Source organism: Pelophylax lessonae (genome assembly GCF_965119305.1).
Source record: "Pelophylax lessonae genome assembly, chromosome: 5".
NCBI classification, from domain to species: Eukaryota; Metazoa; Chordata; class Amphibia; order Anura; family Ranidae; genus Pelophylax; species Pelophylax lessonae.
The window spans coordinates 433,211,468-433,224,363 of NC_138772.1; the positions used below are offsets into that span (position 1 = coordinate 433,211,468).

A 12,896-nucleotide genomic window follows, 5' to 3' on the forward strand; every position below is an offset into this window, starting at 1 on the left:
AGTTCAACCTATGATGTGTGTGTGTGTGTGTTTGCTTTTAACCGTACATTGTATACCCCTGTATGTTGTGGTCTTTAAGGTGTCCATCTAATAGTTTTTTGAAACTATCAATGCTCCCCGCTGATACGACTGCTTGCGGAAGAGAATTCCACATCCTTACCGCTCTTACAGTGAAGAACCCCTTACGCACTTTAAGGTTAAACCGCCTTTCCTCAAGTTTTAGTGAGTGGCCACGTGTCTTATTGTATCTCATTTCTCAATAGTTTGTTCCTTATGCTAGGGTCGCCAGTACAGTATTTGTACATTGATATCCTATCCCCCCTCAATCGTCTCTTCTCCAGAGAGAATAAGTTCAGTGCTTGTAGCCTATCCTCATAGCTGATGTCCTCCATTCCCCTAATTATTTTTGTTGCCCTTCTCTAGACTTTCTCCAGTTCCAGCACATCCTTCCTGAGGACCGGTGCCCAGAACTGGACAGCATACTCCAGATGTGGCCGGACCAGAGTTTTGTAGAGTGGAAGAATAATCTCTTTATTTCTGGAGTGAATCCCCTTTTTTATACTAAGCAACAGAGGATTTTGCCCCATACAAGGCAAAGTTTTGAATCTTGGAATCCTATAGTTTACGAAGTGTCAGACAGGTTTGCAGTGTGGCCACTACACCCATTAAAGAGTTTGTTACCCTAAAAAAAAAAAAAAATATATAACATACGGCTTTCTTAAAGCATGTTATACAGCACAGTGCTTGTGCTGTGTAATTTGGCAACCCTTATCACCTAAAAAAAAAACCTGGCTGATCCTGCCAGTTTCAACCCTCCCCTCTGTAAACTGACCACGATATATCACGACTGCTGAGCCCTGACACCGTGGTCTGTGTACGTGTCTCCGCCATCTGCATCCCTTCTCTCTGTCTCCTGTGTCCTATCCCCTCCCATCCCTGCCTGTCTGCTATGTCAGCACCTGCCCCTCCACTCCTGCTGCTTTCAGTGCTCCTGTGCCTGTCTTGTAGAAAGAATATGCCAATCTGTACCTATATCGGAGCGGCTCCCAATGATCACGTGACCGCTCGGCTCTCTCTCTCTCCTCTCTTCCCCCCTCCTCCCCAGCTAACGTCAGTTGCAATGCTTGGCCACGCCCACTGGAGCTGTCAACCGGACAGAGAAGAGAGCCGAGGGATCAGCTGATCACAAAGAGCCGCTCTGATATAGGTACAGATCGGCATATTTTTTCTGTAAGACAGGCACAGGAGCACTTAGTGTTCTATTACAGAGTGGATTTGATTATTTTATAGTAGTGGCTTAACAACCATTTTAAGCACATTTGAATGTTGGTTGCAAGGACTCCTCATCTTTCTGGTTGGAATGTCTTTCAACATATTTGCATTATGATCTATCCTCAGCCATTCCTGCCCTTTTTATATTGTGTTAATGTTGTTCTCCCTCTCTAATTTAGCAGGATTTAGGGTTACTATTACCCTTCTAATTTCTTTTTTTCAGCTGAAGTGTTTTTTTCCCTCTTCTCATTCATAATTTCTAGTGAGAGGATTATCAAGGATTATGAACCTCTTTAAAGTTAAGTTATGCCTCTAGCTGTTGTCTGGTCAAGCCTTCTTTTTTTTTTTTTCCTGGGCATGCATTGTCTGTCTGAACTTTTTCACTTAGTGGTTCTAAAGCTAAAATGTTTCTTTATCTTAATGCATTCTCTGCATCAGGGTACAAAACATTTCTCAACTTCTTGTGCTCCCCCACCTCCCTAAATCGATCCTGAAACTATCCCATCACTGTGCACAGCTGCATCTCTTCCCTCCTTCCTCTACTCACAGGGACCGAAGAAGCAGCGGAAGCCATTGGCTCCTGCGGCTGTCAAATGCTATGAGGGAGCTGGGGGCAGGACAGAGCTACGCAATGTGTGTCTATGGCCGCACACAGTCTGTCTCGAGATCAAGCCCACACATCTGCCCCATAGCAAGCAGTTTGCTATGGGGGTAGATGGAAAAGAGAAGGAGCGGACTGCGCCAGTGGGGGACCCCAAAAGAGGAGGTTCGGGGTCACTCTGGAATACCATTGCACAGATTAGGTAAGTAAAGGATGATTTTATTTTAAAAAACAATGCCGTTAGAAATGCTTTAAATCAAATTTTAGATATACAAGGCTTAGACCTTATGGTCCAGGTGTCCAAATTTTTTTTTCACTGGGAATATGTGTCAAACATCCCCTTATGACCCGTGTACATGATCAGAAAATTGTACGTAAAATTCCACTTTTTAAGTGATCGTATGATAATCTGATCATTAGTACACAGCTTTTGAGTCATTCATGGCAGTTCCTTGGGGGTTGGTCTAAGTTTGTTTCTACTTGTTCAGCTAGTCTGTTTTTGTACCGGTTTCCATTATGATGGATGATTGGTTGTCCTCCACATTGCTAATTGAGGCCAATTATTCTTTAGGTAGCCGTTGCCCTTAGTGGTAATCTACCCATCCTCATCCCATTCACTAGGTTGATATTCAGTGCCGTCACTTGTTCATGATGTTCCTTTTTTAGTTTGTCCTTCATTCAGTTGCTAATTCCTTCAGGTAGGGTGGTCTGTACAACTGTCGGATCCCTTAGTGACTGTTGCCCACCCCTCAGTTGGACTGCTTTTGGAAACCCATAATATCTAGGAATTACTGGGATCCCGTGTCACTCATTTGGATAAAAAAGAATATAAGATTTATGTATTTTCATTAAAATTATTTTTTCTGGAGTCACACAGATCCCACCTCTCAGTATCCTTGGCTTTATGTACTGCTTGCTCACTAAACTGAGTCATAACATATGGAGGTGGGGTTTACAGGGACTTGCTTAAAGTGGTTGTGAAATGACTGGCCACCGGTGATACAGAGATGAAACGTATGCTCCTACATTTTTTTACGTTTTATCTAGTCTTCTCTTCATCTATTCAAAGTGCAGATTTTTTTCAGTGCCGGTTCACATTTGTGTAATTGCGGAGATCGCATGTAACTCGGAGCGCACTGCTCCTAAATGACATGCCATCTCATGTGCGGTGCGAATTTCAGCCATACACTTTGTATGGCTGAATTTGCACCGCATCCGCAATAAACACGCACATGAGGCTTTTTTTCATCCGCAGCAGAATCTGATCGCATAGTTCACACTAGAGCGATCCGATTCTGTGGGAACTTGCAGATCACACTGCGATATGCGATCGCAACTGGGGGTGTCGTTAACTTTTGACACCCCCTGCATATCGCATATGGCAGTGTGAACTGCCAGAGGTGCGGATGCGATGCGGGATCATGCTGCATATTTGCAGCGTTCCCGCATCGCACAGATGGGAACCGGGACTTGAAGCTTGTCTAAGCTGTCAGAAAAAGGGGTTGGAGAGCTAAAGTTATACTCTGCAGATCTTAGAGAGCTGATTGGAGGGAAGGAAACGCACACAGCTGAGACTGTCAAACTGCTGGAGAATTCCTTCCCGTCACCTTTTTTCTCTTGGTGTCAGGAAAATGTGTCAGAAGTGACGCATGCTGATATCAAAGGGGCAGACAGAAATGACACTTAGTGCTTTTAATTGTGACAAGTAACGACTACAGAGGGATATGCTTTGTTCGCATTTCATGTCTGAGGTTTACCACCACTTTACCATTTTTTTTTGGCAGTGGATTTTGGGGAGAACGTGATCTCCTCCCATTTGAGACCTCGGGTCTAGCCAATTAGTCACTGAGCCCGAGCAATGTCACATGACAGAGGGAGTGGTGCCGCTGCACCCCTTTGGATCTAAAAACAGCTGGGGATTCTAGGGCTGGTGTTCCGTGAGAATCACCTACCCCATGAGAAAAACCTACCCTCGTCACTTTCTGCCAGGAACAGCTGAGCAGCGCAGCAGTGCGCATGCTCACAGCCCCGGATACGTAATGGAGCAGCTGAGGAGCCGACTAGTGCGCATGCGCGTTAGTATGAAATGATCACGGTGTTCCGTGAAAAAAAACCTACCCACGCGGCGGTTACATTAAAACAGCTGTGCTGCAACATGAGTCATCTCCGCTCCTTCCCCTGTCACTTCCCTGATCTTGCCTAGTAAATATAAAAGCGGCTCTAGGCTCCGTGATTTATCTTTTCATACATCCGCCGCCGCTTTTATATTTACTAGCCGAGATCAGGGAAGTGACAGGGATAGGAGCGGAGATGACTCATATTGCAGCACAGCTGTTTTAATGTAACCGCCGCATTACACACACTGCCGTGCATCGGAAGTGACGAGGGTAGGTTTTTCTCACGGGATAGGTCATTCTCACGGAACACTGGCAATGATGGAGGAACTTGCATGAAGGGATCACGGACAAGGTGACCATCATTGGGAAAAAAGAATCCCACGTGCACACAGTGACTTCTGCCCTTAATGGGTGTTTTTAAAACTGTCAGAAATTATTTAGTAAATGAGAGATAATCCAATGTGCACTAGTTATGCACCTGATTTTATTGTTATCTTGCATGATATATCTTCCTACATCCTATTTTAGGAAGGGAAATTTTCTGAAGGAGAAAAGGGTGCTTCCCACAATTGTGTGGATGAATCTTTCTTATAATCTGGTTGCTTTAAAGGTCCACCTCTCCTAGTGTGTTAGCGTTTCTGCCATTATTAGGATGGTCACTTCTAAGAACATCTGGAAGGAGCATCACGCAGCAGTACGTTTTATCTTTTCTGAAAGATGTTTTATTTTACTGAAGAGTCAATAAACCCATTTAGGTGACGTGCACTAGTAACCAGCAGAACAATTTGGGCTGTCTCTGAATTTTGGCATTCTGTTTTTAGCCTACAGAGATTAAATGGGAAGCGCTGACAACATTAGGTTCGAAGACTGCTGAAAGGCTGGCTGCTTCTTCCGATATAACGGATAAAATCTGCATCCTTGGCCTTCCAACAACCTTTACACCAGCAGATGGTGGGCGTAAAGATGTCATTCATCATTTATTTACAATGGGCTTTATTTATTCTAGTGTCAACAGCTGCCTCAGGGAGCAGGTTATTGAATTCAAATGTGCAGCTCTGGGTTATTTGCTTCCTTTCAGATCTGTCTTCTGTGCTCAGTTGCTAGGAGTCCTTTCTGTGTTCTAATAATGATTCATGTATTGTGAAGCCATTCAGTAAATTGGGATGTCAGGGATTGCCAAGTATAATTTTTAGAGGGTTGCTTGTTCCTAGAAAAAAAAAACACAGAACTCTATATCGAGCTACCTGTTTCTAAAATTAGCTTGTTTGCACTGTTCTAAAACTGTATACAGAATGTTATATCTTGATATATAATGCTATATCCTTTAACATCATGAATGAAAAAGACAGGCTGTTATGGGATGTCACTGAAAGTACACCGAATTTTAGTTGCTAGTGCTGTACATTTGTATATAAAGTAGAAAATACATGACTGATCTGTGACTGAGCCATATTACATTTTAAGGTTTGTTGACACACTGTAGTGTAAACAGTTGTTTTATTTCCTTCCCTACGCTTTAGGCCCCTTTCACACACGAAGTCCGTCCGGCGGACTCCGTTTTTGTCAGCGGGGGGATCGATCCACCGATGACAGCTGTGTCTCTGTGCTGTGTGCGGAGACACAGCTGTCAGGTCCCCATGCATCTCTATGGGGTAATTGGATGGGAACGGACCGTCTGTCCGTTTTCATCCGATCCGCCAGACAAATGGAAAATAGGGTTTCCATCCGTCCGGTTTTATCGGAGGTCAGCGGACATGTCTCCGCTGACATCCGATGCCCAATAGAGATGCATGGGGCGTCCGTTCAGATCCGCCAAAAAAACTGACAGGCGGATCTGAACGGACTCCCTGTGTGAAAGGGGCCTAAAGCGTATGTAAAACCTAACTGAAATTCTCGGATTTGCTATCTTTCGGTCTGTTTAAATGGTTGAATGTACCTAGTTCTACACTATATTGTCAAAAGTATTGGGGCAAATTAACTTTAATGGCATCCCAGTCTTGGCCTGTAGGGTTCAATATTGAGTTGGCCCACCGTTTGCAGCTATAACAGCTTCAACTCTTCTGGGAAGGTTGTCCACACGATTTAGGAGTGAGTCTATGGGAATGTTTATTCATTCTTCCAGAAGCCCATTTGTGGACAAGAAGGCCTGGCTCGCAGTCTTGGCTCAAATTCATCCCAAAGATTGGGTTAAGGTCAGGACTCTGACGTTAACATGTAAAGGCAGGCGTCACAATGCTTTTGACAATACACAAACATGGTGTATGTTTGTTTACATTGGTTGCATGGATTTTTGAAGTTGTCCGACTCTGTTGTTTAATGAATATGCCATCATTATGGAAGTCTTCTTTTTTGAATGATTAACCAAAACATTTTTCTTTCTTGTCCATTGTGGGGCAGTAAGGAGTGTAGTAATTCATAGACATTTGTGTTATACTGTTGTCTTTTAAAGAGGAAGTAAACCCTCCTCAGGAAGTTGTACCTATAGGTAAGCCTATAATAAGGCTTACCTATAGGTACTGTAAATATCTCCTAAACTTGTACTGTTTAGGAGATATTTACATTCGATGCATCCAGTGACGTCACTGGCGCATGCGCTATGAAGGAACGGCCGCTCGTGCCGTTCCTTCAGAGCCCCGTGCCGTGACTGTCGGTGCGCGGGAGTGATGTCACCGCGGCTCCGGCCAATCAGATGGCCGGATGCCGCGATCCCGGAAGACGGGCGACATGTCGGTGAGCGGACGGCACGGCGGGGGCTCGTTGTAAGGTAAGTATTTCATAATGAGCTAGTATGCGATGCATACTAGCTCATTATGTATTTCTCTTTCAGGTTGTAAAAAAAAAAAAAAAAAATGTTTTCTCGAGTTTACAACCTCTTTAAGAGGTTTGGATATTGGCAAACAGGCATTTAGCCAGTCCCATAAACTCCATCTTTAACAGCAATGCCTCAATTTTTTGGTATGGTCCTAGGAGATTGGTTGCCTTTTTCTCCAGCTCAGATATTTTTTCTTGGGTGCTTAATGTCAATTTTTAGAATTCGGGTGTCACATTCCCAGAATGATGTAGCTGGGAAAAAAAAATAATGGAGCGCTTTCTCCACTTAGGCTGGTTCAAGTTCCTGCTGAACCGGCCGCTATTCGTACTGTTAATGGGCAGGCATAAAAAAGGTACCAAATTGATCAAGCAACTTGGGTACAGCCAGCCTGCCGGATTCACTTCTGATTATTGCAAGTGGTTGTGGTAGTAGCTAGCTATAATCACTGGCTTTCCTCGCCATGATTACAGGAACTACTGTCCTCTTTGGAAGATTTCCCCTTTATTAGTATACTGAAGTCAATACAAAGTTTGGAATTTTCTTTTACTGTCACTTTCAATGATAAAGGTAAACAGGAAGCAGGGTGAATCTGCCTAAAGGGGGTCCAGGCAGCAATAAAACATGACAGGTGTACTAATCCCTCTCAATTACATGCAAAACGTAAAAAAAAAATGTTTTGCCTCAAGTAACACTTTAAACTTACATTTAAAGTGAATCTAAACCCAATCAACAAAGCATCATCCTGTAATCTTTACCCTGTTTCCAAAAATGTTTTGTCTTTTTAAATATGCACCACACATGTTCCACTGAGATGCAAAATAGCCAGACACCTATCGTACTAAAAGGTATGAATTGAGAAATCGCAATGCTGATTATCTGCACGGAGCAAGGTAATCCAAGCATTTAGTGAGAGAGTAATGGAATAACAGTCCCGGTTCACACTGCTGCGACTTTGTCATGCAGCTTGCGAGTTCAAAGTCGCATGACAAGTCACTCCCCATTATTGGGGATGGAACCGTTCTAATCAGTGCGACTTAAGTCGTTCTGACTTAGAAAAAGGTTTGTGCACTACTTTGGTGCGACTTCAACATGCCTTGCATTGACTTGCATTGGGGTTCCATCCAAACAGAGATGTAACTTGTCATGCGACTTTGAACTGTCAAGTAGCATGACAAGTTGCACTGGTATGAACTAGGGCTAAGAGCCGGTTCACATAACGCGACTTGTCAGCCTGACAAGTCGCGCTCCCTCGCGGTGCATTGACCGCTACAGGACCCGTTCTAATAGGAGCGACACAAGTTGCTCCGACTTAGAAAAAGGGTCCTGTACTATTTCGGGGCGACCTCGGAGCGACTTGCATAGACTTCCATTATATGAAGTCCCTGCAAGTCGCTTCGAAGTCGTGGTTCAATGTAATGCACAAGTCGCCCCCGAAGTAGTACAGAGTCGTGTCGCCTCAGTGTGAACCGGCTCTCAGAGATAATATACTACAGGTTGCAACCTAAAAGGAAGCCCAGTAAGAACTCCTAAAAGAACCATTAAAACAACATAGAGATAGAAGTGCAAACCCATAGTGTTTGTAAATAATGCAAGTTTATTAATAAATAACGGGTTTAATACAAAACAGACACTGTAATAATGCCCATGCTCCCTGAGTGGAAGTGTATCTTGGTCCTCTGTTTACGATATTGAAGGCTGATTTGATTGTTGCCGTGCACTGCTGCTCCAGATTTTATCTGCTCTCGTCTTGGTAAATTCCCCTCATTTCTCTAATTTTCCTAGGCATCTATCATTTTGGGGAGAGGGAGACAAGAAATTATTTTTGCAAGACAGCATCACAAAAAGAAAGCCTTGATGTCCTTAAAAATGACATTTTGTATTGCTTTATCTTAAGAGAGAAGTATAGGATTTTTTTTAATCATACTTACCTAGGTGGGTGCAGCTTCGGTCACTCGTCGGCTCTAACGCTCAGAACGGAACGATCAAACACAGCTAATCGTTCAGTTCTCAGTGCTCCCTGAACCGAGAGCTGGTGACTGTCAGTCACTGGCTCTCTGCTTCAGCCCGCTGTCTGAAAACAGGTCACAGGAGTGCAAAATGACCTATCTTCACTTCACCTTAATGCGTTCTTTGCCAGTGAGGAGGGGTTAGACTAAACTCCGTGGGGCAGAGGGAAATGCGTTGGGGGCATGGCCTGGCTGGAGTCCAGGCTGAGGTTGACACTTTCACACTGATTGTAGGGACTGCACGAATGTTTGGCTGCAGGGATCCTCTCCTTTTGTACAAGTCCTAGCAGGATCTGGGATGAGATCCATCCTGCCCCAGCATTCCCAGCAGTGGATGCACAAGATTTATATACCCAGCTTCAAAAGCGCCTGAGCGGCTCACTGTGTGCGTTGGATCGCAGGAGGGGTTGAAGGGGGGGGGTTTGAGCCATAATCGGTATGCCTTATGGACATATAAAGCGGGGCTCGGAAATGAGCACGATCGAGTGCCCCCATTAGCAAGCGCCTTGCTAAAGGGATGGGGGCATTCAGTGGAGAGGATTAGCTCAGAGTGCCAGCGGGGTACCTGAGAAGAGGATCCGGGCTGCTCTGTGCTAAACCACTGCACAGAGCAGGTAAGTATGATGTGCTTGTTATTTAACAGAAAAAAAAAAAAACTTAAGTGTTACTTTAAGGAATGACAAAGTTAAAGTGATAACCTGAGACATGAAATCTGAACAAAGAACATCCTGCTTTACTGTGTATGTACCTCTATGCAAAGTTCAGAGTGTGATTTGTCTCTACTGCCTCATTCCTCTGTTACCTGCATGAGTCACTTCAAAAAAACAAAAGAAAAATGGTGGCGGGGGAGGAGAGCTCCAGCACAAAGCCTGTGATTGACAACCACAGCTGTGCTTGTGCTGTGTGTGGTGCGAGAAGAGGGTGTGTTCCTTCTCTCCAATCAGGGCTCAGAGATCTTCACCCTTAGCAGTCTAGTGTATGAATTCAGATCATTATTCATACACTAGACTATTTGTAGATGTCCTTGGCTGCCACTGATAAGCCAGTTTAAGAAGTAAGACACCCAAAAGTGGAACTTCCGCTTTAAGGCCTCCTTACCCATAACATGCCACATTTGGCATGTCATTTTTTTGGGGGGGGCGGGTGGTACCTAGATTTGACAGGTACCTGCTTCCACTAGGCGGCCCGTGCAGAAGTTCTCCTCTCCCCCCTCCCTCCCTGCAATCTTGTGGGACTCCTCACAGGTCCCAGAAAATTGCCCGTCCACTCAGGACGCGCAGCCCGACTCTCGCATGCGCAGTGCGCACCCGGCTGTGAAGCCTCAAGCTGTCACAGTCGGGTGCCCACACTAGTGATGCCGACGTTGCGGGTAGAAGAGGGAGAGAACCGAGGCTCCTGATGGTCACATCGCTGGATTGTGGAACAGGCGAGTGCGTGTTTAAAGTCAGCAGCTACATTTTTTGTAGCTGCTGACTTTTAATAAACACAAAAACGGGTGGAACTCCACTTTTAATTTACACAAGGGAAATCTTGTTTCTACGGTGTCTTGAAAAAGTATTCTTACCCCTTGAAACTTTCCACATTTTTTCATTTTACAACCAAAAATCGAAATGTATTTTATTGGGATTTTATGCGATAGACTAACACAAAGTGGCACATAATTGTGAAGTGGAATAAAAATGGTTTTCAAAACTTTTTACAAAAATATCTAAAAAGTGTGGAAAAGGTCAAGGGGTATGAATACTTTTTCAAGGCACTGTATGACCAAGCTACTTCTGGCCACCACTAGAGCGCTGAAGACCTGGTCCATGTTGATCTGGAAATGGGGCTTTGCTTCAGAAAATTTTAGTACGAAATTACAATTATACTTTAAAATGAAATATGAAGAAAGTATGGCAATCATATCTTTTGAAAGCAATCTTTACTGGCATGCATTTTATTAATCCTTTTTTTTTTTCTAGGCAGGTCAGGAATCATTTCGTTCAATCACACGTTCATATTACAGAGGAGCAGCTGGTGCATTATTAGTCTATGATATCACAAGGTGAGTTCTTTGGGCTATTTCTCTGAAAGTGCCTTAGAAATAATAGTTTTCCTGCCTTGCTAATTTTGAATCCCGATTTGGAATACCCACCAGCATGGTTATTACCTCAATTCTGTAGAAAGAACTAGATGGTAATGTCATTGCTTTATGGCAAGCTTGACTATACCAGGTAGCAGTCTTCTTGCAGATTCCCGTTAACTCTACAACTGCTGGCCGTTGCTATTTTGATGGAAGATTTGGACTGTAGAAATTTTATGGGATTCTAAGCTACTTGGTTGAGCCCATCCCTACTCATTGTGTGGAACAAGCGGGTCCAATTCTTGATTTTTCACAATGCTTCTGTGCAGCCAAGGGCTTTCCATGACATGGACAGTGGTGACAATGGATGGCAAATTTACTGTTCCCTGACTGCCCAGGGGACCTCAAGTCTTCAAGGTCACCCAGTCTAGAATAGAAGTCGGACAATGCCACACCAGTGGCCTATATAAATCATCAAGAGAAGCACTGGAAGTCAAGTCTGGGATACTGTTTGGTTAAAACTCACATTCCAGTTCCCTCGGCCGTCCATATCCCTGTAGTGGAAAATTGACAATGCCTAGACCTGGGGGAGTGGTCTCTGCACCCAAAGATCTTTCAAATTCCTGATTGGCTATGTTTAGCCTTGGGGAAGTTTGTTCTGCTGTTCCCACCCCTCCTGTTTGACACTGCTTTGGGGCACCCCTACAGTCACGAAGATGAAGAGCTGGGTCTGTCAATGAGCGAAAGAGAAAATGGGATTTCCCTTTTCGTTCATTGACGGACGCAGCTCCAGAATCTTCTTAACCATTGGGTTATGCTGCTCCCTACAGGAGTAGAACATTAGGCAGGAAAAAGCTTTACCACACCTATGGGGCAGTCCCAGGGGGTATACTCCCACCTCCTGCTATAGACATTACATTTTTGTTCTACCTAGTCAGGAGTAAGGACCCAGATCCTTGCTGGGATCTCTGTTCCTAGCATTTTTGCCTTTTTTTTTTTTTCCCTTTTTTTGTTTTTCTGTTCCTGTGACAACTACAATCAACTGCTGGACTGGGCAACTGACTGGATATTATAGATCCTTATGGTCTAAAGTCCAGCCAGCGAGCGCGACCCGACCTCCGCTCCGTGCTGGTCGGACACTGGATGGGGGCTGGCTAGCGATGGGGGCCAGGGGGTGCCACTGGTTGCTAAAAAAAAGGGGGGGAGGTCCTGGTGTGGGCTCCTGCCAGGACCCCTACTTACTGCCAGTTCTGGGGGTCCAGGGTGCCACATGTAGCTGCCATTTTGTGGAAGATGACTGCTTTTGATATCGGTGGCCATGTTTGTGTAGTCCGGCGGCCATTTTCTTGTAGTTTCCCATTGATATAAAGCGGTGGCCATGTTTTTGAAGCCTATGGAGCAGTGATTCGGTGGTGGGCCTCTAGTGTTCCTTCCTGGATTTCCTCCTCTCTGATTGCCGAGCAGCGTGCAGCCTGGCTTTCTACTCTACTCTGAGTCGTGGTGGTGAGTCCCTGTGGGTGCAAAACTGCTCCCTCTTTCTGCTACAGCAGCAGTCTTGTGCGCTGGTACTTTTGGTGCCGCTTGTGCAGCAGTGGGGGGGGGGGGGGGGGGTTTCGCAGTGATTTTTCCTTTTTTGCCACTCGTCCCTGGCTTAACCCATGGAGTCCCTGGAGCATTTGTCACCACCTGATCCGCTCTGAGGCTGCGGGGCCCACTGGGTCCCAGTCTGCTTTGTCTGCTAGGATGGCGGTCCTAGAGTCACAAGATGGCTACGGTCCTGCAAAAAGCGTCCCCCGCCCTCACCTGCATACTTGTCTCCCTGATTCTAAGGTTGATTTGGCCACCGCAGACGCAAATCTCCCTACTGGGTCTGCGTCCCATCACCCTGAGTGCTCTGATAATGAGGATGATTCCTCTTCCACTACGGCCACGCATGAAAAAGCGATAGTGGTTGTACTGGCTGTATCAGTGGAAACTTTAAAACTGGAGGACGCAGCTGCTGCTTTTTGGTACATTTTGGTACCCG

At 45.0% G+C, this 12,896-nt stretch overlaps 1 protein-coding gene across 1 annotated transcript in view; it reads left to right on the forward strand.

Moving 5' to 3' along the window:
* Positions 1 to 12,896, forward strand: part of RAB2A (RAB2A, member RAS oncogene family) — a 166,120-nt gene that overhangs the window by 67,543 nt on the left and 85,681 nt on the right. Inside the window, exon 4 of the mRNA XM_082258847.1 lies at positions 10,770 to 10,852. Coding sequence (XP_082114973.1) covers positions 10,770 to 10,852 — 83 coding nt within the window. The remainder of the gene's footprint in view (positions 1 to 10,769; positions 10,853 to 12,896) is intronic.